This window comes from Halichoerus grypus, chromosome 3 (genome assembly GCF_964656455.1).
Source record: "Halichoerus grypus chromosome 3, mHalGry1.hap1.1, whole genome shotgun sequence".
NCBI lineage: Eukaryota > Metazoa > Chordata > Mammalia > Carnivora > Phocidae > Halichoerus > Halichoerus grypus.
The window spans coordinates 60,962,603-60,990,586 of record NC_135714.1 but is presented as its reverse complement, the minus strand read 5'-3'; the positions used below and the strand labels follow the sequence as shown (position 1 = coordinate 60,990,586).

General features: G+C 46.1%; 1 protein-coding gene across 6 annotated transcripts in view; it reads right to left on the bottom strand.

Moving 5' to 3' along the window:
* The window catches only part of SHROOM3 (shroom family member 3), a 300,238-nt gene that overhangs the window by 10,300 nt on the left and 261,954 nt on the right, over positions 1-27,984 (bottom strand). For 5 of the 6 annotated variants that reach the window (XM_078068803.1, XM_078068808.1, XM_078068805.1 and 2 more), the window contains 5 exons: positions 24,294-27,519; positions 18,581-18,654; positions 13,867-14,760; positions 12,159-12,650; positions 9,323-9,473 (listed from right to left, as the gene is read on the bottom strand). In XM_078068803.1, the coding sequence (XP_077924929.1) occupies positions 9,323-9,473; positions 12,159-12,650; positions 13,867-14,760; positions 18,581-18,654; positions 24,294-27,519 (4,837 nt within the window). The remainder of the gene's footprint in view (positions 1-9,322; positions 9,474-12,158; positions 12,651-13,866; positions 14,761-18,580; positions 18,655-24,293; positions 27,520-27,984) is intronic. The other variant, XM_078068804.1, reaches the window with a different exon arrangement.

Below are 27,984 nucleotides of genomic sequence, written 5' to 3'. Positions count from 1 at the left end.
CTCCACCTTCCCAACTGGCTTGTTAACTCACTTTTGAAAGGCTTTTCAAGACATGCTCTCTTTTGATCCTCACTACAGTAACATAGGCAAGTAGGGTAAATATTTCTTGTTTTACAGATAGAGAAGCGAAGAGTCGAAGGAATTAAGGGACTTGCCCAAGCTCAGAGAGCTGAGTTGAATCTTAATGCTAGTTACCATTAACTAGAGCAGTTACTATGTGCCAGATTCTAGGTGGATTATCTCATTTAGTCATCCCAACAGTCATGCAGTAGATACTATTTTATCCACATACACTAGGTGAAGAAACAGACTTAGGTGAGGTGATGGGCCAAGATGCACGTACCATTAAGTGGGGCTGCCCTGAACTCAAGTCAGCCTGATTTTAGCAACTACCTTGTACGATTTACCCTTGTGAATATTCACTGAGACCTTTATCAGAAGTCAGCCCCATGATCTTTCCACTGCACTCCACGGGCTCCAGTTGCCTGAGCTATATAATTTGCCATCTTTATTGCAAATTTCTATACATATAAACAGTTAAGGAATGAAGTACGGGTCTTAGTGGTTTCAAGTTTGACTACATTTATATTAAATGTCTAGTACTTTGCTATAAGAGAAATTAAACTTTGTGATTTTTAAATTAGTCTTTCGTTTTTCTCTTAGCCTAAGGTAGCCAGATGGAGAAAGGACATAATCTTTTTTTTGGTTAAAACCTATTTCTTTAACCACTAAAATGGTTCCAGCTCAAAAAAAAATTTTTTATGCATATATATAAAACCAAACCACGTGACTTCAATTGGAAACTTGGCAAAAAATGATCACAATTTTTTGATGTTAGACCAAATCTTCATTTTTAGAGGAAGGAAAAGAAAGCAGAAAAATAGAAAAAATTTTGGCTCACAGAACTGAAGGGTCCTGAGGACTTTCTGTACAATTTCTTCATCACCAGAAAATGCAATAATCACAATGATATGGGGAAATATTTATTTCTCCATGATGTGCCCATCTTGAAGCTGGGCCATCAGAGGTACTTCAATCTTCCAGTCTAAGTAAGGTTCATAATGTCCTTGAAATGACCAAATTCTGGCTTTCATGGTGACAGCTTGTCTCCTCGACTTGCCTAATCCCAAAGGCTAAAGGGTGACGAAAATATTCCCATCTGCTGCACTGTCCCATCATGGCTTATCATCTTTGGCTTTCCTCAAGCTGTTTAGGTAAGACAAAGTCAATCAAGGATAATTTTGGTAGTGCAAAAAGCTGTACAGTCTCTATCACTCCCCAACGGAGGAGTCTGAGCCCAGAAAAATGCAGGCGGGAGAGGATATTGTTTCATTTTCCAAAAAAAACCCCACCAATTCTGGCTGGCAGCTCTCGTATTTGCCTGCTACACAACCAGCTAAGGAGCTTCAGCAAAACACCCAGCAGGGTCTGATGATCCGTTCCTATGAAAAGAAGAGCAAGGAGACTCGGATAGAAAGCAGTAGGAAAAATAAACACTTTGTGCTATTACATCTTCCCACATTCCTGCTGGACAGGGTTAAGAGAAGTCAAACGTCGTTACTGCTGCTTTTCAGATAGACAGAGGCTGACCTCTGCATGAAGTCAGCCCAGGACTTACAGGCTGCGTTTCCTGGGCTCACCACTCTCAGTGTCTCCGGATGGCACCTTCTCAGAGAAAACCAGTTGCACCAAATCCAAAGAAGCAGGTGACTACACAGCAACACTGCTACACTCTAGCCTCACGAAAAGGCCTCTGATTATTCAAATGTTGTGGGATCCATTTTAACCTCATGTCTTGAGCAGTTTCTAGAAAAGTCTTTTAAAGAAACTAAATAGAAAGGAAAGAAGGTAATGGCCTCGTGTTTTTTTCATTCCTAGAACTGTGGCTTCTTTGGAAACTAATACTGTGTCATTGGTTTTGGAACTCAAAGCACTTTTGTTAATAATTTAATTGGGATCGTTAAAAAAAATCCTCATCGTGGCCTTAGAAGCTGATATTTTAAGGGACAGGCGTGCTGATTTTGAATCTGTGAATGAGCAGTGACCGGTTAGGAGAAGTCTGCCCTCACGTGTTGGGCTGGGTTTCTGCTGGACTCAGCTCACCAGCGCTCTCGGGCTCCGATGCAGGCCAGCAGCGCCGAAAGGGTAGCTACCGAGCAAGCATGGCCCGGTGGGCGAGCCCCGGGCCAAGAATGTGACACAGCTGAACTGCAGCCGGGGACCAGGCTCAGCAGTCTAATCCTCCGTCTGTCCTCGGCACCACACCCTGTTTTAGTTCTCAAAGACACCGATGCTGGGCAGAGCCGCAAGCCTCTCTGTACGGGAGCTGATGTGTACATGGGGGCTTCATGGTGTAAGAAGGAATGGAATGAGATCAAAGTGTCTGGGAATGATGCGGGGAGGATCCTGTGGGATGAACCAGTACCCACTCCGTGGCGTTCTGATTTCTGAAAGCTCTTTGCTGGGCTGTAATGTCATGTATGAGCACATATGGCCAGGTTGGGATACGTAAGTTACTGAGCAGTCACATCAGTCACGCCTGGCCCAAATGGTGCATATTTGGATGGCATTTGATTTTTAAAAAAAATTTTCTAAGCCTTTAAATTATGGAAATTTGGCTTCAAAAAATGCAGTTAAAAGGGATGTGAGTAACTGAAGGCAACAAGGGAAAGTTGGCTGTACCAAACAACCATTTCTCTGCCAGGCAGACCTCTTCAAAAAAAAAAAAAAAAACAAACCAAAAAACAAAACCCTACCAACTCCTATCTACAGAATTCGCTGTGGCAGAGACAATAGAGATCTTTTTGGCGGGGTTTGTTTTAGTAACATACTAGTCCCTCAGGAGCTACTTAATTTGCAAGATCATTGACATTTATTCCCTTAACTTCTCAACGGGTATAAACTGTTAGCATGGTCACCCCGTGTGAGATGCTATTTATAAAGGTTCTTTCTCTAAATATAGTTTAACAGACCCTCCCTTCCCACCTCACCATCTGTTTGCAGCAACCCTGCTGGGCCCCTTCCCGCCTCTTCACTGCTCCAGGAGTCAGGAGCGGAGGCTCTGACAGAAAACTCACCCTCGGGCAAGCTACCTGACCTTTTGGGCCTCCGCTTTCTCACTCAGAGCAAGGGGATAATAATACCTGCCTAAAGCTAATAATGTTTAAATATTAAGCTTTTTCTCTGTGCCAGGCACTATTTAAGTGTTCTATTCGATTACTACTCACAACAACCCGATGAGCTAGGTACTATTATTATCCTGGTTTTACTAATGAGGAAAGTAAGGTGGACAGAGGTTAGTTAACTTGCCAGAGCCAGACGACCTGGCTTTTTGATCACTACCTTAGTTTATAGGAATGTTATGAGGCTCAGGTCAGGCTTTTTGATCACTACCTTAAAATAGTTTATAGGAATGTTATGAGGCTCAAATACAATAAAGCTTGCGCAAGCATTCCGGGAAATAGAAAAGTATTGTACACGTGTTTGCGTTATTACTACTTTTTGTGCTATCATTGATCCGGCAACAGGCTGAACAACACACACCACTCGTTGAGGGCGACCCCTGCAGGGGAATACTAAGCTTCTCCCCTGCATGGCGACGCCACTTTGCCTTCTGCTCAAGGACTTGGGCTGACAGCGTGGCCAATCACAGCACTACTAAAACGGCTGGCCTCTGCCGGCGGACCGTCTTCATCTCAAGTAAGAGTAATTCGGGACTCCTAGCCCCGTGGCTGGCGTTTGGGGGCAGAGTGGAGTTCAGGCTCCTGCTAGTAAAAATGAGAAGGATAAAGGTATTTCAGCCATAGGCTTTGTTGTTGTTTCTTTGGTTTTAAATGGAAGAGGATCTAGGCAGTAGCACATGGTTGTTTTCTCAGCCGAATTTCATCCAAGAGAGAAAAGTCAGGGGTGATTTTTGTCCCAGTGACAGAAATGGGATCAAACCTCCACCCCCTGCTGGGTGACCTGAGCAAAACAGAAAGATCCTGGGGACTCAACTGCCATTTCAAATGTTCTCTGGCACATTCTCTGTCAAGAGTGGTTCTTTATCATTCATTTCCTCTCAGGAGGGCTTGTGATCAGAAAGCTGATCTATTACTCAGCATGGTCTCTTGGTTCTGGGTATCAGGAATCTCTGACACACAAGAAACAATATTGAATTTCTTTAAATTCAACTAAGCCCATCATCCTCCTTCCCTAAAGGACCTCCCTGTTCCAGTTAGGACAGCCATGTAGGCCAGGAACTCGAGAGGCAGCCTTGACCCTCTTCTCTCTACCATGCTCCACGTCTAATCTGTCCCCAGGTTCTGTCCACTTGGCTCTCCCCACCCCCTTTTTAAAAACCCATCTGTTTCTCACGGCTCGTATTGCAACTGCCCTTACACAGGTATCCTCACTTTCCTGTAACGGCCTCCCAACGACCACCTCATCCTCCGGTCTACCTCCACAGTGGCCAGAGACTGTTCTAAAATGCAAATCTGCCACAGCTGTCTCCCTCCTGGTACGTCCTGGGGAGGGGGAAGAGCGAACAACTCGTGACCTTGGCCAAGATGGCGTACACCCACTGCAGCCTCCCTCCCCATTTGGCACAACTAACATCCCTGGACTCTGAAGGGGGCTCTGTCAAGTTAAGTATGGCAGTGTGTTGGGGCAGGGAGCCAAATGTGAAGTATGACCGAGAGCGGGGGTTCATTTCCTGCCTCCCCCTTTGATGCTCTCACTCTGACCGGTGCAGAATTGCACGCAGGGTGTGGCAGCACAACTCTGAGAAAAGCCCTGCCTTTAAAACAAGAAGACCAGAAAAGGGGCCTCTGTGAGGTGAAGAATGTGGGGAAAATCCTGTTTGAACCGTCCCTTTTTTCTTCCCCTGGCCCTGGTTCCCAAGAGTAGCTCCCGTCCCCGAGCTGCACTCTGCAGTGATGGCGCAGGCACTGAAAACCGCAGGAGAAAAACCCTTCTTTCTGGTCAGAGGCACTGGCCTGAAGAGTGTCAGGGGAATGCCTACTATTTCTTCTTTCTCTTTTATTGAGGGTGGTCCCGGTCATGCAGAACAGAACAGCACGGGCTGCTATAATCAGGAGAACTTGTCTTTCCAGCCAGAGGCCCAGGCAGAGCGGCCGCTGGGAGCCAGAGAATGTGGGGAAAAATACTGAATAGGCGAGATCTGGAAAGAAGATCCCCGAATTCTATATATGAACTGACATAAGGCCTAGGCTCAGACTCAAGCTGCACGTGTGTAGGACAGAACCAAAGCAGCACAGCAAAGGCTTTGAGAACTGAACTATGATTGATAGAAGCAACTACCCAAGTCCCAGACTAACCTCTGAACGGTGCATATTTGGGGACAGACCTATACAATACAGCAAAAGCTCTGAAAACAGAAATGACATTGGAATCTGTACCCAAAGGTGGGACGGAACTTGTACTCTGAAGCTAAATAGTCTGCCTGCTAAAACGAAAACAAAAAAATCCACATTCTTTAGAGGATTTTAACAGAACTCAGGGTCTCACAACATAATACCCCAAATGTTCAGAATACAATACAAAATTACCCAATATAAAAAACAAAAACCACAAACCGTAAAACCGTGAGCAGTTCCCAGGGGAAGACCATTAACTGGTGCTAACCCTGAGAGAACCCCAATGCTGGGATTACCAAGGCCCTTAAAATAGCTTTTATAACTTTTCTCCATGGTAAAAGAAACACCCTTGGAATGAAGACATAAGTTGTTGGCAAAGAAATAGACACTACAAAAAACTAACTGAATGGGGACTACCCGGGTGGCTCAGTCGGTCAAACATCCGACTCTTGATTTCAGCTCAGGTCATGATCTCAGGGTCATGAGATTGAGCCCCGTGTCAGGCTCTCTGCTCAGCACAGAATCTGCTTTGATTCTCTCTCTCCCTGTCCCTCTGGCCCTCCACCCCCTCATTCTCGCTCTCTCTCAAATAAATAAAATCTAAAACAAAAAACCTAACTGAATGGAAAATTTCTAACTAAAAACTATATTTGAAATTAAGAAAATCACTGGCAGAATGAAGACAGACCTATAGAAATGATCCAATCTGAACAGAGCTTCAGGGACTTGTGGGGCAATATCAAAAGGTCTAATATTTGTAGTACTCAAGTCCCAAAAGGAGAAGAGAGATTAGTGCATAAAAAATATTTGAAGACATAATGGCTGAGAACTTCCTGAATTTGGTGAAAGACATAAATTTACAGAATCAAGAAGTTAGTAAGTGCCAAATAGGAGAAACCAAAGAAAATCAGGCCCACACGATCATAATGAAACTGCTGAAAATGAAAGAGAAAAAAAATTTTGAAAGCAGCCAGAGAAAAACAACACATGGCATATAGGAGAAACAATACTTAAATGACTGTGCATTTCTCATCAGAAACCATGGGAGCAAGAAAGTGGAACAACAATTTTAAAGTGCTAAAAGAGAAAGAACAGTCAACCTAGAATCCCATATTCAGTGAGGATATCCTTCAGGAATGGCAGCAGAATAAAGACATTCTTAGATGAAGAATTAGGCTAAGAGAAACTGTCACCAGCAGACCCTATTTTAAAAGAAATGCTGAAGCAAATCTTTCAGGCTGGAAGACAGAAAGACCACAGAGAAATCTGGAACTTGAGGAATGAAGAAGAGCAACAGAAATGGGCAGCTGAGAGCCCATCTGGGTCGCTAATGATCTCTTGGGGAAAGCCAATTAATTCTGAGAAACAACAGATTCTTTTTGCCTTTGGAAATATTCCATTAAGTCTCTAAGCCAAAGCCTTTTGGCCTTCAGAATAAAGAATCATGGGATCTGTTGAAGCAAATTTTTGCCTATTAGATATGGCAGGGTTAGGCAAATAATTTAAAATTCTAGTTATTAGACTGTCTTTAGTTATGTTCAGACAGAAGTTCAGACAATGAAAGGGTTTCATACCTTAATGCTTACATTTACTTGGAACATTATAATCCATCATCTGTGATGTATACATAAAAATATGTTAACGCAGAATTGATCTCAAAGGCTAATTTCAATTTTTAAAAATATTTATTAATAAATTGGGACTCTAGTTTCCACAGACTCTTGGTGAATTTCATGCCTAGAAGTATATCTCAGGTTATTAATAACTTTAAATATTAGGTAATAAACTATTACTTTGTGAAAGTTAGCAGACGGCTATACTCTGCCTTGGAACAATCTTGACCCAGCATCAGTTTTTAAAATCACCCTTAGGAAAGTTTGTTGTATATCAGGAAGGGAACTGCATTTTCAACTCTCTGCTGAGAATACTAATAGATGCCTTCCACAACATTGTTTAAAACTCACATATTTTCTGTTTCCAAATCAGATATGTAAATGCAAGTGACACCAGTGAAAATTCTGTCACACATGAATAAGCTTGTAGTTCATTAAAAAAATCTCCCAGGGTCTTCTACTGCCCAACAGTAAGATCCAAACTCTTCAGCCTTTTACACAGAGCCCCATGTGACCTCCATGACCTTCTGGCCCCTGTGGAGCCTCCCAGCCTCATCGTCTGGGATTCGTCGCCTTCCTTTGTGATCCTCTAAATTTGGTAATTTCTGACTGAGGCACGGGCCTTTTTGTTTTATATCACAAAATATCAAACTTCTGGCAAAAGCTTTCTTCAGTGTACACACGCTCCCTGTGTTTTTCCAGGTCTTTTTCTAGGCCAGGCCTTTGTCTTGCATGCCTTGTCTCCTCCTCTCGCCCTGACTCATTCTGATGACATCAGTGTAAAATGTGGCAATACAGGTGTGAGAGCAGTTTTGTGGAAATAACGATAATACGGCACTATGAAAAACACGGCCCCCGCGTAACAAGAAGTGCTCGGTACATGGTACCTGCTGCTACTTCCTGTGAGTTTTCATCCTCTGTGCCTTTATATCCTTGGTCTAAAAATACTTTTGCCACATAATCATCAGAGTGAGAGGCTGATAATAAAGAGATGGAAACACTTTTTTTTTTTTAAGCAATGAGTAATTTGTCCCACTGCTACTGTAAAATAGGGTATGTCTACATGTAAAAAAAAACCAAAACAAAAACCTGTCAAATATTCAGTGAAAGGGGTCATGACAACCTGGTACCTGTAATGGTCTTTATAGAGCTCCCTCTTTGGGATAAATATGGAGAGACCAGAGCAGGTGGGTTTTTTTTCCTGACCAGAGGACCCGTTAAATGGGGGCATTTGGCGGCACTGAAGTAAGGGACGTGCCAGAAGGTGCCACGAGGTAGGTGTTCACACAGGAAAACCTTGGGCTGGGAGAGTGTGTCACTAGAGTGGCCCATCAGTGTGTCAGCCATATGCTTGGGGGCCCGCGGAGCCAGAGGACCTAGAGCAGTGGGAAGGGAGGAATCCCCCTGATGGAGGGGCTTCCAAAATCCCTAAATCCTCCTGCCCCATGACTCCCTGCTCCCAGGGTCTATATCCTGTGGTCTCAACCCACACCGAAACCAGAGAACTTAGGACACAGAGAGTAAATGAAATAGAATCACATAAGAAAGCTGCTCCTGAAATTGGTACCACTGAGAACCACTTACATTCCAAGCTCAGCAAGAGACAAGCTTTAACAAAGAGTCCTTTTTCAGCATGCAGGCCTGACCCTGACTCATATGGAGAGCTGAAAGCAGAGGGGCAGGCGGCCCCTCTGGGGCTGTAGGGAAAGTGGAATGGCGAGCACTTTCTCCCCTGCAGGCACCGTGGGGCTCAGATCTCCAGGGTATGCGGGAAGACAGGCGGCATCACGGGCATTTATAAAATGCTTTACATTTAAAATTTCTGTGGCAGTATCAACTGCTAACAGCTAAATTCCAATAGTGCTTCCAGGCTCTTTCCTGGGGTATTGAAGAGAGCGCTGGGGAACCTAAAGATTAACGTTACCTCTTCTCACAAGTGTCTTTTGACAATCGCTCTTTTCCCTTAAAGTTTCTACGTTTTCTGGTTTCCATGGTCCTTCTGACCATGAAACATGAAAGGAAAATGACCCCGACCATGGGCTTTGGCTGGTCAGCTCTGAGAAGAGTGTTGGGGTGTCTCTGTGTTGGATTAAGAGGCAGGGAACCTGGGTTTTAGTCTCAGCTATGTGAGTTTCAGGCAGTAACCTTGACTTTTGTCATCTGTAAAACTGAAAATGACAGGAAAGCTGTGAGAAATCACTGAGTGCCAAGAAGTTGAGGGTCCAGTGACGGTACGGGCAGGACTGGTGATGTGATAGGCCCTTCTCACTCTCCTGCCCTAAGGGGCCAGTAGCCTTGCTAGGACCTTGACTCTCTTTTTGGGGAGAACACAGGCCCCAGTTCTTCCTTTACCTTCTTTTCATTGACATCCACCGGCTCCTCTCCCTCGTTGGCCTCTTCTGGCATATCTTTGATCTTGTTCAGAAGTTCGGCCTTGGGAGCAGACACACTGTAGTAGGCAGGGCAGGTGACCAACATGCCCACTGCTTCCTTGTCTTCACTCCTGCACCATAAAGAACAAAGTTCATAGCACATTCCAGAAGCTTCATGTCACTGCCTGCCTGTCCATTCAGAAACGTGTAAAAAGTTCTATCCAGTCCCTTCCCAGAGATCAGGATGAATAAACATTTACGAAGGAGTGACTACTCTGCATAGGGCTCTTCATTCAGGCAGACCTGGGCTGGAAAACGCCAAAGGCAGTACCATGGAAGAAGCCTGGCAGTCAGGCTTGTGGATCTGCCAGTTGACTCTGGGCGAGTCATTTAACCTCCCTGCGGGTTTCTCCTTCTGTGATAAATATAAGGATGGTGTTGACTCCCTATTTCACAGACCACGGGGGAGCTGTGACTCCATGACTGTGAAGGTATTTCCAAGGTGCTGCACACATCTCAGATTGCAGGTTGTTACCTAGTCTTCCAGGGCCACCATAATCTTCCTGACGCCTGCTCTAATTGCTGCCTGGACACTTACCACTTTTCCGTCTCATGTAAGCATGATACGCCAGATGAGCCTAAGAGACCTAGAGCCTGCTGGTCAGTGAGGACAAGATGTGAAGTCGACTCCTTAGTTACACAGCAGGGGTTTCGAGAGTTTGGAGAACAAACCAGGAATTGAGAAACCCAGTATCTAGTGTTCTCTGTTTTACTGTAACCAAGCTGTCTCTGAGTATAGGTCAGATGCTACCAGTTGAAGAAATGACGCTGTGGAAGTGGGTTAGGTTCTCTGGGAGAGGTATTTCAATCTGGTGACTTTATTTAACACCTAGGCCACCGTTTTACTGAGGAATAAAGAACCACACACACAAAAAAAAGTCATTTTTACTAGTTTCTTCCTTGCTAGGACTATTCTTCTAAGCAATATAGTTTAATGATAAATGTTCTAAGCAACATTTAATTCAGTTAATTGAAGAAACTGGAAAAGGTCTTTTGATATGCTTTTCCCCCAGATATATTCATTGCATTACAAATTGGCTTCTCAGGCATTTAATTAACTACCCCTCACAAAGGCTCTTTGCCGAGTCTCACGCACAACAGGGCAATGCTCCTTTCCACCAGAAGATGGCGCATACCACCCTTTTGAAATTTCTCCAGAAGGTCTCTGCAGCAAAAGTTACATGACCATTTCACTTCTAAATTGACTGAGAGAACGCAAGTTCTCAGTGATAATGCTAGGAAATGCTTTGCTAAGGATGTATTTGTAAGTTCCTTTGGACTTTCTAAAGCAAGTGGTCAGAGAACAGAATGAATGGAAGCTCCTAACTTTGATCTACTACAAACACCCATAGTTAAGTGACTGGCACACCCACAGAGACACATCTTTGGGACCCTCATGGAACCCAGTGGCCTGCCCTGCACATTGTAGGAACTCAGTAAATGTTTGCTAAACACATGACCCTGGATAAATCACTTCACCTCAGTTAGTCTCTGCCAAGTCTGAAGAAGGGGATGGATATGGGGATGGTTCAGGCTTCATATTAGGAGAGTCTCCAACAAACATTCAAAGAGCTCATAAGGACTCCATAACTCTTTCCTTTCTCCCCCTCCCGCAAATCAAAACATAGTATTCCTGTTAGTAATTTAGTTAGGATTAGTTGGAAATTTCTAAAAGGCAAGACCGAATTTAGATGAAATGCTGTTTTTATTTAGTCTAGAAGCCACTAACTGTGGAGTTCCAGTCCATCAATCCACATAGCTTTCACTGAAAATTAAAAAGAAAACAAAAACCACCCTAAACCTTTCCCACAGTCATCCTTTAAGGAAATCAAACATGCAAGAAAATACTGCAATAACCCAGGAGAAAGCAGAAGAATGGCAAATACAGAAGGCTCACCCCGGTGCCTGGGGTCTGGGACGCATCACACCACAGTAAACACACGCTCAGGGCGGCTTCAGGAGCAGAGGCTCACCAGCTGAACAAAACCATAAGAGCGCGCCCACATTCTGGTCTTTCTTGCTGTTCAGGATGAAGCGAACATCCATCCTAACTCTTGAAAGGTGGATGGATGTCAGTGTAGTAAATAAACCCATTTGTCTAGGCTTCATCCTTCTTACACTCTGTGCTCACCTCTGCCTTGCGGAGGCCTCTGATGGGCTCACTCCCCCTGCCTCTCTCCGCACAGACCCCTGGGGGGCTCTCTATCAAGGTGACTCTGACAGAGAATGGGCAGTTGCTTGCTTACTGAGTTGGGGGCACTGTAAAATCATTAAGAGAGCGGGCACGGTCATAGTGCCGAGTTCAAATCCAGATGCCACCACTCTCACATGTTCTAGGACTTTGGTCGGGCATGGTCTTAATTTCTCTGTGCTTCAGTTTGCTCACTTGTAAAAGGGAGATACAATTGGTAGCTATGTCAGGAGGTTCTTGTGAAGACTAAATGAAATAATGTTTATATAAAAAATTAATACAATGATTAACACAAAGAATGTGAACAATATTAACGGTATTAATGGCACTTGTCACCACTATTAATATTTTTGTTGTTGGGCAAGTGCCTGGTAACTCAAGGGCGGTCAGTCCCACGTCCTACTCCTCAGAGCCATTCTCCTAAGACTGAGATGGAGTGTCACTTTTGGGTTGGAATCTCTGGAGGCAGGAAAACATCAGGTAAGTTGTCCTAGACTTACCACCCCCCCCCCCCATGGAAGGAGTTTAAATGTAAGTCTCTTTGTGGGCATTGCCAGGGACTTACCTCTTGCCTTCATATTCTGCACAGTTGACAGTTCTCTGCATGGCCTTTCTCTTTATGCTGTTCTCCTTCAGCAAGTTAACATCTCGGGGAAACAAACCTTCCATCAGGTCCATAGTTGTCTTCATTCTGGAGTCTGGATCCAAAATGTCTGCTAGAGATTTGTCCTGGTGGACAATTTCCTTGGCCAGAGCCTCTGTCCTGATGTCTTCTGAGGTCTTCTGAGGGCCAGAACTGACTTTCTTTTCTAAACCCTGAGTCCCACAGACTGGGTCATGGATGGGAGGTGGCTGCCCGGGGCTTGGCTGCTTGCCAAGAGCCCCATCAAGTTGGGGCAGAGCACCAATGCTGGAAGGTGGGTTGGTCTCGTTGGCCTCTGAAACCTTGATTGAAGTTTGGGATCTGGAAGCCGGTATCTGACTACCAACTAAATGGACTGTACCGGGAATGGGCCTTTCCTTGGCAACTGTCACCTTGGCAAATTTGCTGGAGCTGCTAGGGATATTAGAAAAGAGAGGGTAAGAGAGGAGTCAGCTGAAAGGTAGGAAGACTAGGGGGAAGTTTTCCACATCAGGGCTGTGGCTTCTCACATGAGGAATGGTAGGGACAAGGTAGTCCTCTGAGGTTATCATTCCCCCCAAACTGCAGGGTCCTAAAGGGCGTTCTCCTCAGCCCAGCAGTTGGTCACAGGGAAGCTGTGTGACTTTTGAAGGGGGATGGATCTAGTAGGAATTCAGCTTTGATGAATGTGGCAGTGAGATTCCAGAGCTTTCTGAAAGGTCCAGGGGAACAGAGGGCAGGGGTGGTACATCATTCCTGTGGTGTTTAGAGGGGGTTACCACAGAGGCACTGTGTTCTTCTGGGGTTCAGAGATCACTTGTCCCGGGGACTATTTGTTGGGAAGGGCTTCTACCCATTCTCTTGGCTTTCACAAGGCTTTCCCTACACATTAACTGACCGCTCTATTCTTTTTTTTTTTTTTTAAGATTTTATTTATTTATTTGAGAGAGAGGATGAGAGGAGAGAGAGAGCACATGAGAGGGGGGAGGGTCAGAGGGAGAAGCAGACTCCCTGCTGAGCAGGGAGCCCGATGCGGGACTCGATCCCGGGACTCCAGGATCATGACCTGAGCCGAAGGCAGTCGCTTAACCAACTGAGCCACCCAGGCGCCCCTGACCGCTCTATTCTTTATCCTTTCTGATGGACATGGCGTGACTTTGATAAGAAAGCTGACCATAGCCTGTCCATGGTCCAGCCTCTTTTTCTTTTGAGTGAGGCTGCCTCTAGGCTAATCTATACGTCTCTCTCTCCCTACACACACACACACACACCACACCACACACACCACACCACACACTGATTCAGAACTCAAGCAGGGAAGAGGCATGTTATTTACTTGGACCCTTTGAATTTATCCTGTCCATAGAGTGAACTATGCCTTTTGGGCTTTGGTGTTCATTGTCAGTACTCTTGTTCCTTTGTTCCCAGTGCTAGTCTTGGGTACTACGGTAACGACCAGCCAAGGTAAACAAATGAAACCGTTCTGCTAGTTTCATGACTTAACTGTATAGAAAATCTCCACACCAGGGCTCTCCAGTGGCCAATGGAAGGAGGATCTGGGGAGTGTGCAGTGTGAAAATCTCTCACAAGAGGGCCATCCTTTCCTTCCTCAGCTGGGGGGCTTGCCCTACACAGAGTCTGCCCACTTTACCTGGTACAGGGCTCCTTGTAATCCTCACTGACCAGCTCTGCCTCATACATAGCTTGGGGAGGAGGTGGAGGGAAGTCGTCCAAGCTATTCACAGGTGTGTCCTGGCTCAGTGGAGGCGGTGGGGGTGGGGGCAGGTCAAATGTGGGACTGGAAGTGGCATTGGGGTACAAGTCCTTCACAAACACTTCATCATCAATGTCCTCCCGAGGTGGTGGGGAGGCCTGCAGGACTGACTCAGATATTCGGAGGGAGAGCCTCCCTGGAGTGCTTGGGGTCCCAAGAGGCGTGTCCTCCAGAGTGCTGCTTGAAGGAGCCTGCCGTGTTTTGTAGTGCTTCGGGTTTGCAAACTCAGGTGACGAAGAGTCCTCAGGGAGGCTGTCCTCTCTGACTGCGTGGGCCCACTTCACCCGAGGCGGGGCAGGCCGCTGAGGCAGCGAGACCCGCCTCCTTGTTGCCTCTTCCATCCCATGTTCTGGGCTGTTGGGCTCATGGCCTCTTGGACTGGCAGGCTGGACGAGGCTGTGACCGTCACTTCTGTGGGTCACTGCTTGGGTGTGGGGCGGAAGAGGCTGTTGCCCCATCGGACCATCCCTTCCAGTCGGCTGATCGGTTGCAGCCTGAGAGCTCAAGGGTGCAGGGGAAGGCAGAGCGGAGCCGAGTGGGGTCAAGGGTGCAGCCCTGCTGTCTGTGAGGTGCCCTGGCATTCCTGTGGGGAGCAGCCCAGGGCAAGGCATTGTTCTGCTAGCCTGCCTGTGAGGGTCCAGGGGTCCAGGACATTTGCTGGGGACAGAGGCACCACCAACTGCTTTGCAGCCTGGACCACCCCAACGAGGGCTGGGATGGTGTTTGAGCAACGGCATGTCCTCATGGCCTCTTTCTGAACAACTGAATGACCTGGAGCAGGATACAAACACAGGGTTATGGCTCAGAAGAAAGGGGCAGATACTGAACCCAGAGTTCATTACACAGATGGGAAAGCATTTAGGGAAAAGGATTCCAGAGAAGCTGCACACAGGCTGCTCATACAGAGAACCGAGTTTTAAAAAGATGCCAAACAGGCGTAAACTCCTACAGGAAAATGTCAAATGGCAGACCTGGGGCCACAGGGCATTTCCTATTATTAGCTCGCTCTCACTGCTCACCGCCCCCCCCCCCCCCCCCCCCGCCCCCAGCACACATATCCTGGCTTTGCAGGGCAGACTTCAGGATATAAAAGGAAACAGGTACATTTCTTCAGCCCCTTTTAGGACTACTTTGGGAAAAGAGTGCTGCCTTATTCTCTCCCAGTGTGATCCCCATGGGAGAGGTCTGTTTGGAAAGCATCAGCGAGGGCTGCTGAATCTGAAGGATTTACCATTTTCCCTTAGTCTCCTAGTGTTTTCATTTTTTAGAATGGAAAGTAAGAAGGAGGGGGAGAGTCTCACCCAAGGAGCTAATAAGCAATTATCTCTGGAGAGAGAGATTGATCATAAGGAGCAAATAGGGTATATGGTGATTTAAACCCCTGTCCTCTACCTTGGCTCTGAGGACAAACCCAACAATTTCCAATACTTTTGTTACTATGTTCTAAAGGACAACAGAAATCTGCAGCACTGCCTGCTACCCTGCAAGTTAATGTGAGCACAGAACCAACCTCCAGCAAACCCATCCTAATTTGAAAATTCCACATTTGGAGCTCCCTGACTGGTATGCAAGTGAATCTGGAGAGCAGATGGAACTTTTCATTTTGCAGATCTGAGTCCTGAGGGAGCTGTGGTTCAGTCCCCGGGCAGAGCCCCAGCACAGGCCTGCATAAAACCGTCCAAGCACCAGGCAAGGGTAATGCGGCATATGGAAGGGAAAGACGGCAAAGAACCAAATTAGCTCTTCTCGTGATGTTATTTTTTCTGTATTATACATGCAGATGGTTAAGGGGCCCATCTCTCTCAGATGCAAACTTGCCCTTCCTCTGAAATATCCTTTTCATGTAGAGGCGGTTTCTTTACCAGGAACCTCTCAATATCTAAGATTGGCTACTCTGTACTTCTTGGTGGGTTCCCAAATGGGTGAACTGAAAATCCAAAGGCAGGGGACCTGCTGGGTGCTTTCCTTCCGTATTCACTTTGGTATCCTCAGTACTTGGTACAAAGTACCCTCTCAGTAAATGTCTGCTGAACAAGCAATGTCTCTGCCCAATTGCTGTTTAGACTAGGATATAAACTATTCTTTAAACTCAGCATCCTCTAATTGGACATGGAATAACTGGAATCTGTTTTAATGACTAACTTGGGTACCTTCATTTTATTATATTTGTATCTTGAGGCTTTTTTTAAAAGGAGAGACATCGCTAAAAACCAAAATAATTATTTATCCTTTATTTAAAATAAAGCCCAAATAAACGTTGATATATTTTTAGTTTTTGTTTAATCTTCTTAGTTTATAAGAACCATACTTAAATTGGGTATTCTTGAAGGTAATATTTGAGTTAAATGCTTAGCCTGATTGAGAATGCATCTCCTTGGTGATTGTATTTTTTCAAGAACAAAGGATAGGGTAAAAGATTTTGTTTGAGTGTCTTTTATTTTTATTATTTTTTAAAGATTTTATTTATTTGTCAGAGCAAGCACACAAGCAGGGGGAGTGGCAGGCAGAGGGAGAGGCAGGCTTCCCGCTGAGCAGGGAGCCCAATGTGGGACTCAATCCCAGGACCCTGGGTTCATGAACTGAGCCGAAGACAGATGCTTAACCGACTGAGCCACCGAGCCATCCTTGAGTCTCTTTTATACTAGGGTGTGAGAGGCAAACAGCTGTTGATAGGTATCTAGGAATCCTAACATTCAAGAATGGAGTTTGAAAGCATTTAGTCTCATTTTTTTTCTTCATAGCTTTTTTTTAAAATGTGATAAACACATAAAATTTACTACTCTATTTTTTAAATGTTTGGTTCAGTAGTGTTAAGAATATCCATATTGTTGTGCAACAGATCTCCAGAACTCTCTCTTCTTGTAAATCTGAAACACTATACCTACTAAGTAACAACTTCCTCCCAGCCCTTATCACCTCTACTTCCTGTTTCTATGGATTTGACTACTTTAAGATGCCTTATATAAGTGGAATTAGAGTATTTGTCTTATTGTCTCTGATGTATTTCACTTAGCATGATGTCCTCAAGGTTCATCCATATTGTAGCATGTGCCAGAATTCCCCTTTTAAGACTAAATAATACTCTATTATATGAATGTACCACATTTTTAAAATCTATTGATGGACATTTGTGTTGCTTTCACTTCTTTACTATTGTGAGTAGTGATGCTATGAACATGGGTATGAAAATACCTCTTTGAGACATTGCTTTCAATTCTTCCCGATATAGACTCAGAAGTGGGACTGCTAAGGGATATGGTAGATCTTTTTTAAATTTTTTTTGAGGAACCTACATCCTGTTTTCCAAGGCAGTTGGACCATTTTGCAATCCTACCAACAATTGTTTTTGGTGGGGGGAAAGACATTTATTACCAGGCTATAAATTAGGGGTGGTAGGCAGTGGGGGAGGGGGGGAAAGGAGCCTAGTAGTCATGTTTGCACAAGGGGTCCAATGTCTTCAGATGCTCACCAACACTTGTTTTCTTACGGTTTTGTTTTGTTTTTGTTTTTTTTTTTATAGTAGCCATCCCAGTAGGTATGAGGTGGTATCTTATTGTGGTTTTGATTTGTGTTTCTCTGAGAGTGATGTTGAGCATCTTTTCATATGCTTGCTGGCCATTTTTTATCATCTCTGGAGAAATGTCTACTCAAGTCCTTTTTGTAATTGAGGTATTTGATTTTTTGTGGTTGAGTTTCACCTTTGACTTTAGACAATTCTCTTTTGGCAATGCTCTAGGTCACTGTCAGTTTTCCCTTGTCTCTAGCTTTTAAGCAATGCACTGAAACTAACCAAAGTTCTGAGCCTCACCTTGAATACTTTCTTCACTTTAAGCACAACTATGGGAGCAAGAGCACGTAGCCGGGGAAGTCTGCTAGTAAAGAAGGTAACTTAATACCCACTTCCTGACACCACATGGGCTGCCTTTTTTTTTCTTTTTTTTAAGAGAGAGAGAGAGAGTGTGAGTGGAGGGGGGAGCAGACTCCCCGCTGAGCAGGGAGCCCAACTCCGGGCTCGAACCCTGAGCCAAAGGCTGGCTCTTTACCAACTGAGCCGTCCAGGCACCCCTTGATGGCAATTTTAAACTAACTCTCCTATGTTCTATCCCTCAGTGCCTAAAAATTATGATTGGGAGCTTTATTTTTTACCTCGTGTGCTTCTGATAAATTTGTCTTGCTCTGTGAAGCTGTTCATGAGATGCTCATTCTTCCGCTAGTGCTTTAGTCACCAGACTTGATCCTTTGTGCACAGAACCCGGAGAGAGCCACACAAGTGAGGCCCCAGTTGTGAGCCACAGGATATGCTTGAGAAGAGCATCTCCAGGAACTACTCTAAGGCTAACCTTAACTGAAGTCAACTACTGCCTCCCTAGTGCACAATCAAAACCCATTCTGAATAAGTATCATTCTTAGAGAAAGTCACCTATAAATAAAAAATTTAGAAGTTTCCTATGGCCTAGACAAATTGAAAAGGCGGCACACAATAACACGAAACATCTTAATGTCACATTTCCCTTCCTCGTAGAGCAGAAGAGAAGCATTTAACTCCAGCAGCATTCATAAGGCAGAGGGCCTCATAAATACATGTACGTACCTGGACCCAGGGCCAGCCAGATAACATGGATCCTTCACAAGACCAAAGCTGTTGCTTTCCCCCAAAACCACATCCTTGAAACACAAGAAAGGCACAGCATTATGACCAACAAAGAGGCATTTAAATTTACCAAGAGGCTGGAGGTAGAAAGGAGAAGGAACTTTTGTTGGAGGCCTACTACTTAGTGTCAGGCCCGAACACAGCACTGTTGCATACTATCCACTTCACCCCCACAGCCCCAGCAACACTGTCAACCCCAGAGCAGCGAGGACGACACGGGCCCAGAGCAGTTACCCTTCCCAAGTGGCAGAGCTAGGATTTGCACCTCAGTCTGTCTCCCCAGGTGTCTCTCCTCACAAAGACGTTTTCTAAGCAGAAGTCTGATGACAGTTACCTCCAGGGTTCAAAATAACCGCTATACTTGAAATATAATGATGAAAATTATTTCAAAGGGCCAAACTTTTGAAACAGCAATAGGGAACTATGGGAGATGACAAGGAAAATGATCGTTTATTGAATTTAGCAAAAATCTCAAATGTTCTGAGTTCTAATTAGAGAAAAGATATGAATCTGGCTTGTAATCAGGTTGAAGTATATTCCCTTCAGGAAAAAAACATCTCACCCACATGTAATATCAGTAACTCTGGTAACTTTTCAGGGGTAGTCATTACTTGTTTTTGTTTTTAGTAAGGGTATATAGACTGGTTTCCTGAAAGGGTGATAGGTGAGGTGTTTTTTGGTTTTTTTGGTGAGTTTTTGGTAGCATAAAATTTGGCCCATGTGAACAGGTCTTGATGCAGACAAGGATGTTATTGATAATACATTTAATTTTCAATTATTTATAAATAACAGAGAAATTAAATCCATATTGATCCCTACCCTTAGTTTTAGCAACTTATTTCACCATTAATCTGTCCACTTTTTTTTGTTGTTGTTCCAGTCAGTGGTAGAAGTACTGAAAGGCAATAAAAAAAAAGAGCCAAAGGTGGTAGTAGGCCTGAAGGGAAAACAAACACGTGAATATTGTGAACTGCAGTTATCCCTTATTGCATTTACTGAGTCCCAGACACTGCAAAGTACCTTAAAATCCTCAAATTATGTGCCTGGAATTGTATCAGGTAACTTAGTAGTCCCTCTGTTATTTAATCTGTAACACTAAGGTGAGGGAGGTAACTGCAGCTCAGAGAGGTGAAGTATTTACCCACAGTTAAAGTGGAGGAGCAAGCATTCAAACCATGATGTCTTCAAAGCCCAAGATCTGTCCTTGGCATCTTCATAAGTGAGTAGAGGCTGGGCTGGATGCAATCAGATTTGCATACTCTGAGAAAAAGGAGTTCCATGCGTCTCCAATTTGCTCAAATATCACTCTAGGGAATGGGAATTCCTGCTCTCCATGGAACCTTATGGTCCTTCTAAAATCTTTCCCCACTCCACCCCCCTCTTGACAAGAATGTGCAATTAACTGGGAATGCCTCTAGATCCCCTGTGAGCTCCTTGCCCACTAACAATTAAGTCTATTTTCCCATTTTCTTATTTCCTTTGAATTTCAGTATGAAAAGGAGTTTAACCTCTGCAGTCACATGAGTTGGCCCCCAGAATATCAAGCTTAAGTTGATATTTATGTGGGTGTGCACAAGATAAAGGAAGTTAGATCCACTAATAGGCCATTAAGAAAACTAACTCTGTTGATGACAATATCATTTGGACAGAAGTCCAACCTAGTACAAGCCCAAGGAGATCAGTTTCTGTTGCATTTACTTGCTCTGATTTGGGCATATATTCACTGCCAAAGAAGACTTTATACTTCCTACCAGTTTATAGAAAATAAAGTACTTACGGCAATTTAGGAAACAGCAATGGCTATGGGAGAAATACAAGGTATATTCCAGTAGATACTTGGGTAAATGTCTATTTGTGTTTGTTAGTTATCTGACTTCTGATGACTGACTTAAAAAAATACCCCTGTTCTTAGTCTTCATTAGGCATAGCAAACTTAAAACTTTATTATAAACCTAAAGTTGAGTCCCAATCCTTACACTCTTGCTTTGGGTTCGGAGTTAGATATCCTACTAACTCTGTGGCCAGTGAAATATGAAGATGATAGTATTCATCTACTTTGGATATCAGGTTCCAAGTATCTGCAAAAATGAATTAGGAATCCATTTGAGAAATCTTAAAATTTTATTTAAATGTGGATAACAGTAATCAGTAAATGTTAAAATGAAATCAATTCATTGGCTTGAAGTTTTCAGATATTTAACTCTTGCCTCCTCCCTCCCCCAGTCTTTTTTTATTCAAGGAGGGAGTATGGTATCGTGACTTGCAGAATCTGGAGCCAGACAGCATGGGGTCAAAAACCTCCCTCCCACTACCTGGGGCAAATTTCTCATCCTTTCTGTGTCTCAGATCCCTCATCTGTAATACAGAGATAACAATAGTATCTACTTCTTTGCGTAGATGTGAGGATTATTTTTATGCTTATAAAACATGTAGAACAATGACTGGTGCATACACAGTAGACATTTATTATTATTAGCTATTTGTAACTTCACATTTTGTGGAAAGGTGATTCTGTTTATGCACAAGCTTGAATGGGTGCTTCCTGAGGGGTGCTAAAATGATTTACAAGCTGCATTCTACAGAATCAAGCCTATATCCAACACTGTGGGATGAACTAAGCAATTTCCTCAGCAATTAAATGATGTTTGTCACACCATCACATGGGGAATATCTTATATATCAGGAACCAAGGTCTCTGTAAATACAGTGAGAACCAGAGAAACCTCTAACTCAGCATCTGGAAAAAGCAACTCCCAGCCAGGAATCTTATTTCTCCAAAGGTTTCTTTTTATAGCCTTTGCTGGATTCTAAATCTATGCAATGAATAGGTGTAAATTTTCATCTCCGAAGCAGAAATATTTGGGTATTTTCTGGCAGCTTTTTCAGGGCCCACCCATTTTAAAAAGGTTAAGTTTTCCAAAGTTTCATAGAAAGTAGGAAATAGGCAAGAATTTGATGTGTCCTTCAGCGCCATCACTAATATCCATTTGTTCTGCAGTTACACTTTTCAAATGAAGAAGAATTAAGAGAGAAGTAGTAAAAGGTTGCATGTTTCAGAGAGAACCATCGCTGGCTAAGGAGAGGCCCAGGCCTCCTGAGTGTCTGAGCAGGTCTCAGGCTACGAGTGGTGGCAGCCTTCTGCAGTTATTTAGGTGCAAGAATGAACAATTTGTATAAACAGAGAAACTGATTTCCATGTTGACCTTGTCTGGGAGGCAGAAACTGTCCTCACTAATGGACTTCTGAAAAGGAACTGAATCCTTGTCAAAAGCTTATAAAATCCTGCTCTATAAGCATCTGGCTGGCAGGAGCAAGGAACATTTGTTCAGGATGCCATGGAATGAGCCAGCCCTAGAAAACGACTTCAAATTTTGGCTTTAACTTAGTAGGCAGACAGTTTCTGCAGGGTTATTTAATTTCTCAGAGTTCTCTAAAGCTGGGATGAGACAAATTCTTATTGAATACCTTCATTAAAGCTTAATAATAATTGTAAAGTCTCTAGAATTCATGCACATTAAAAAAATACAATATCCTGAAATAAGAACCACAGTAATTGTGTAGAGACTAGTTTTGTTTTTTAACTAGTTCTACAAGTAGGGTAGAGGATGGCTATATGAAGAAGATGCAAGGCGAAGACCTTGCCGTGGCCCAGGTCTTGGGGCAGGCAAGGTCTGGTTGCTGGTGGGAGAATGGGAGAAGGATGCTCCAGAGCACAGTCCTGGCACAATTACAATCTGGGGGCTGGTAATCTGTTTTCAGAATTTGTAGGAGCAAAGCAGCAGAGAGAAAGTATTTCATTTTGAAAATATTCCCCTTCTGGCATCAAAGTCCCCAAATTAAATATCTAAATATGGTATTCTCTTTATTGAAGAGGATGTAAATAATGTTCTGTACTTTTCTAAAAGTTTTTCAAATAACGTATTCAGCTGGGATTTGGAGGAATTTCGTCATTTCCCTACACCTATGTTTTAGCTTTATTTCCCAGTTTACCACTTTCTCAATATTTGGGGAGAAAGCAGAGTAACATTCAGAGCCATCCAACCAATTCCCCAAGGGAGAATAATGAAATATAGTAAGAAATAGCCGAATATGATTTAGTTTTCACCTAAACATTTCTGTTTTCTTTAGAGAACATGGGAAGAAAAATTAAGAAAATGTTGGGGTAGTTATGCTACTGAAGTTCATCAAACTAGCTGAAATTGTATGTTACATACATGGATTTTAAGTGTTTTAGTGGTAGGATAAGGAGTGGAAATTAGCTCTGTGCTTCATTCTGAGGGGAAGAAAATGGTTAGTGAAAGCTTATGGAGGATTGCCTCTATACAATTTTTTGTGCATTTATCCTGGAGAGAAAATATTTCTGGGTATTTTGAAACAAAATATCTAGATGGGTACAGTATTTTGTTTCAGAAGCAGTGCAGCAAAAAACTTCTCAGGCAGTAATGTCTGAATTTTTCTTTCTTTGCAGCTGTTTCTACCAACCCCAATCCTTAGTCAACATCTTACCCATCCTTCACAGCCTGGTTCAAATACCATCTCCTTCAAGAGAAGCCCTTATATCTCCTCAGTTAGAATTAATCACTCTCCCCTCCATAGCATATTATTTATCACTGCTCCCAAAGCATTCGCTAGTCCTGTGTGTCATTTATATAGAAGTTCATCATATTCCTTGCTCAGCTGTGAACCCCAGAAAGGCATGAGCCTTACGTCTTTCTGTGTTTCCTGCAACCTCGTAGTACAGTGCTTTTCATACAACACATGCTCTACAAAGTCTTGCTAAACGACTGACTTCTCTGCTGGGGAAAACAGAATGCGAGAAGGGACAGTGGAGGAGTGTTCTCCCCTGTGCTGACCTACATGTGAATTCCTAGTATCTTCTGAGGTGGGAAGGGAACCATGAGGTAGGCCTTTGATCTGCAGTGCACTCGCAGCAAGGAGTGACTAAGAATTAGGGCAATTAGTAGACTCCTGGGAGTTAGTGCTCAGGTTCTATTGCTTAGCTATGCTGAAATCTTCAGTGGAAAGCACTTCATAATCTTTGAATAGTTTGAAATCTTTATTAGAAAATCCTTTTATGTGAGAATTGGAAAGTCTGTGATTCTCCTATCTCACCAAAGTGGTGCACTCCAAGAATTCAGATAGGTTTGATGTGGGCAATATACTACACAGGAGGATTGAGGCTTAATGAGATAACAAATGTAAAGCATACTTAGCTGAGGGCCAGGAGTTTGATAGCCAATAACTTATTAGAGTTAATAATTCTTGTTTTGTAAATGTAAAAGTCAGAAACAGAGGGTGCAAAGCTAAAATCTTTAAAATACTGAGACAGTCTCTATTCCATGAATATAAAAAAACCAAACCAGCAAAAAAGATAATCCCTAACTTTTCCTAACCATGCATTCTTGCCCTGAGAGGTGGGTAACTTCCTAAAATGAAGGGCACACACACACACCCACACCCACACACCCCCCCCCCCACCTATGTATCTCTGTAAGGGTATCATGGCATGGAGAAAGAAATCACTCCATGAAAACATGCTACCCTTTTGCATATAACAGTAAAATTAGAGTGGGGAGAAGCGGGGGGATAGGGGAGCCTCACAAAAGTTCTGGGGCCGAAGGGCCCCATTCTAAGACCCTCTGGTTGCACTTACCTGACACTTCTTGTCTGCAGTGGGCGAGGACCGTGATCTCACATGGACAGGGACCGCCAGGACATCGGAGCGCTCCAGCAGGTCCTCTGCAGACATGGACTTCCCAGCCCTCTTGGCCGCGGCTCCCCACGCGGAGGGCTCCCCAGGGGTCCTGTCCACCCTCTGGGTGCTCATTGGTCCATAGTTACTAGCTCCACCGAGCTGCTCCCTTGGGGCTTGGTCCCCGCGTCGCCGTTCCCCTAGGAGGCGGCCTCCAGCGAAGGAGCTGCTGCGATCTCTGGGGGCCCGCGGGGACTCGCCCGCGCCCCCCACTGCTGCGGCCGGCAGGAGGACGGCCTCCCTGCGGGGCTGCAGACTGGCTTCCCGCAGGGAGCAGAGGCTGGAGGCCGAGGCGAGGCTGGGGCCTTCGGGCGCCGCGGGGCCAGGCTGCAGGTAGGTGCTCTGGGCGCGCTCCCGCAGCAGCCCGGGCTCCTGGAGGCCGCAGGCGGCGGCGGAGGAAGGCCGCTTGCCGGTCTTGCGCTGAATGTAGTCGGCCAGGGCGCTCTGCTGGAACTGCTTGAGCTCCGGGCCCGACAGGCTGAGCGTGGAGCAGGCCTTGCCGTCGCGCTCGAAGATGCGGCGCCGGTCCGCCACCGTGCTCTCGGGGAAACGCAGCCCCTTCCTCTGCGGGCTCGAGGGCGCCGGCTCGGCCTCCTCCGAGATCCCCACCTCGTTCATCTTCTCAGGCTCTGAGTAGGAGCGCTTCTTCTGCTCGGGGGTCAGGCGGCGGCGCGGCCCCCTTCGGGCGGCAGGGGGCGCGGGTCGGGCAGGGTCGCCCTCGGCCGGGGTCACACTGTGCCGCTCGCGAGGGGTGTGTGGGGAGGCGGATGGCGCTGCCTCTGGGCTCCGCAGCCCCACGTGCGCCGAGGCGGGCCGCGGGCGCCAGGGTCTCGAAGTTGCGGGTGTCCCCAGCTCGAGGTCCCGGCGTCGAAAGGAGGTGGCCCCCAGGACACGGGACTGCGCGTCCTTGATGCTGTTCCGGTAGGCACGGCTGAAGGGGGCGTCCAGCACCGGCGACTCGGGCGTGCCGGGCCTCTCGCGCAGCCACACGGGCTCCTTCTCCGGCTCGCCGAAGAGCTGAAAGGTGCTCTGGCTGCGGAGCAGGTGAGGGTCCCGCCTCGGGGGCTCACTGCCGTGAAGTTGGGGGCCACGGCCGACATCGGCACCCCGCCTCAACTGCTGACCATATGGCTGCCAGGAAACCTCTTCCAGCTTCGGCTCCTCGTTTTTGAAGTGCTGCTCCCCATTGCCTATGGGTTCAGTGGGTTCAGAAAAACGGACATTGGCTTTTGTCTCCTCAAAGTCATTCCCAAAAGTATTAGAAGTCGCAAGCGTCCTGTTGGGCCTGTAGTTGTGGCCGTAAGTAGAGCTGCTCACACTGGGGGGTCTCTGGCTCCCTTGCTCTCGCTGCTCGAGCTTGGAAACCTTGTCCAGCACGGAGCAGTGGGGGTTCCCATACTGCAAGCCCTGCAGAGCGGAGGTGCTGCTGGAGCTGAGCCGCCTCCTGCCCAGACTGTCTATCTGCTGGTGGGGTGGGGAGGGAGGCTCCTCATACCGCGGGTCTGAACTGGGCAAAGAGGCCAAGGCACTGGTTCTTGCCTCGGGCCTCGGATAGGAGACTGGCCTGTCCAGCTGGCTCCTGTGGTCAGGAACAGCTTTCCTTCCAGAGTCTTCTACCTTGCTGTTGACTACAGAGGTAGACCAGCCCTCCAGGTAGCCCTCCTGGGCTCCTCCTCCTAGCTCCAATCTGCTTTGCCCTCTTAGACTCTCAGGAATGTTTTGGAGAGAGGAAAAGCCTGGCTTGGTCCTGCCAAAGTTGTTCGACAGGCTCTGGCCTAGGCTTTCCCTCTCCAGCCTCTGCTGCAGGTTGGCATTGTGGTCTTCATGTAAATCACCCGCCCAAGGCTCTGAGGGCCTGGAGGACCTCTTGTCTTCACCCACTTGCCAGGCCTGAGGGGATCTGAGGCTGTGGTAACTAGAATATGGTTTGTTGCTGTGGGTGCTCCTTCTCTCATTGGGATGTGGGCTGTTGCCTCGGAGAGGTGTGAGCTGTCTCTCCAGGGAGGTATCCTCCTCATTTTCAGGTACTGAAGGGAAATGGACTTTGTAGGGGACACATCTGGCTGAAGTTTCAGGTTTCCTCTCTCCTGGGGACACAGAATCATGTTCTAGAGGCTGGTAGAAGGCAAACCCAGGCCTGCTAGATCCGTTTTGGTTCCCATTCTCGTCAAAGGTAGCCATCTTGTCACAAGCTCCATGAGGAGCTGTATACCCACTCTCCTTGGCCAGTGCTGGGTAGAGCGTGCCGTTACTACTCACAGAAGGCTGGGGCACCTGGGCAAAGTGGGGCTCCAGAGAAGGAACCGGGTAGATGCCAGTTGGCAGCAGAGGTTGGCCAGGTTGGGCCTTCTGGGGATAACTATGCTTGGGCTTCGCTGGGGGGCTGTTCTCTGGACTCTTCTCCAGCACAGTATGCAGCTGTTCCTCTATGAAGGGAGATTTCAGGGAGCCTGCCGGGTTTGCCTGAGGCCGACAGAACCGCTTCTGATCGAGGCTAGACCACGAGCTGGGTCGTTCTCGCTGCCGAAAGGCTGTGTAACTGTCGCTCCGAGCTGGGGGCAGGGGTGCGCCCACTTTAGGAGGCAGGTTGGGAGTGGCAGTCTCCAAGGCACTGGGGCACTGCTGGCTCCAGGATGGGGGTGGTGCTCCCTTGCCCCGAGGAACATTATGCCATTTATCATAGCCCTGACCATCTGCTGACGCTCGGGCCTCCCTCCCTTGGAGAAGGAGGGCTGAAGAGTTCACCTCATACTCGGCCGAGACTCCCCTCCGGGGATCATAGACTGTCTTGACATAGCGAATGTCTGCCTGCCTCATCCCTTCTAGGAGGCCACCCCGAGCAGAAGTGGTGTCCATGGAGCCTGACCGCTCCCGGCTAGAGATGCCAGGGGGTGGATACTCTAGGATGCTAGAACTGGTGGAGAAGGAGCTGTATGCCGAGTCTCTCTTGTTATGGAGGTGGCTGAGCTGGTCAATGCTGCCGGTGGACTTGGCAGGGGAAAGAAGATGGCAGGGTGGGTATCCCCCACTGGGCTCCAGGCTCTCCATGCTCCCCTGGGAACTGCAGCGGTCAGGGCTTCGCCTCAGATAAGCATGGTCAAAGCTGGAGAGGTCACTGGTAGAGGAGCTAGAAGAAAGGGAGACAAAGCAGTCGGCACCACTGAGCTGTTAGCGTTTGGGAGGCTCACAGGCACAGGGCCCAGCTTATAAATGTACTCTTGTGCAAGATGTTTGGTTTTTGGAAGGGTGGGTGAAAAGGGCCAATTTGGGCCTTGCTCAGCCTCCTTGTGTGTTGTCACTAGGAGTAATTGCCCAACACTGTAACCTGTGCGCCTCTAATTAATCACCCGGGCTTGCAAGGGGCGGAACAGGGGGCGCAGAGGAAGCCACGTGGCCTCTGGGTAGAGGCAACACATTGATGTGACTTGCTACGTGCTGCAAGTGACATTCTGTGTGTGCCAAGCAATGAGCGATGGGGGAGGAAAGAAGAGAGGAGGAGGAGGAGTGAGAGAGACTGCAGTTTTGTGTCTCTTAGGGCTCTTTGTGGGAAGAAGGGGAAGAGCTTAGTAAGAGACCAGGCACGTGCACCGGG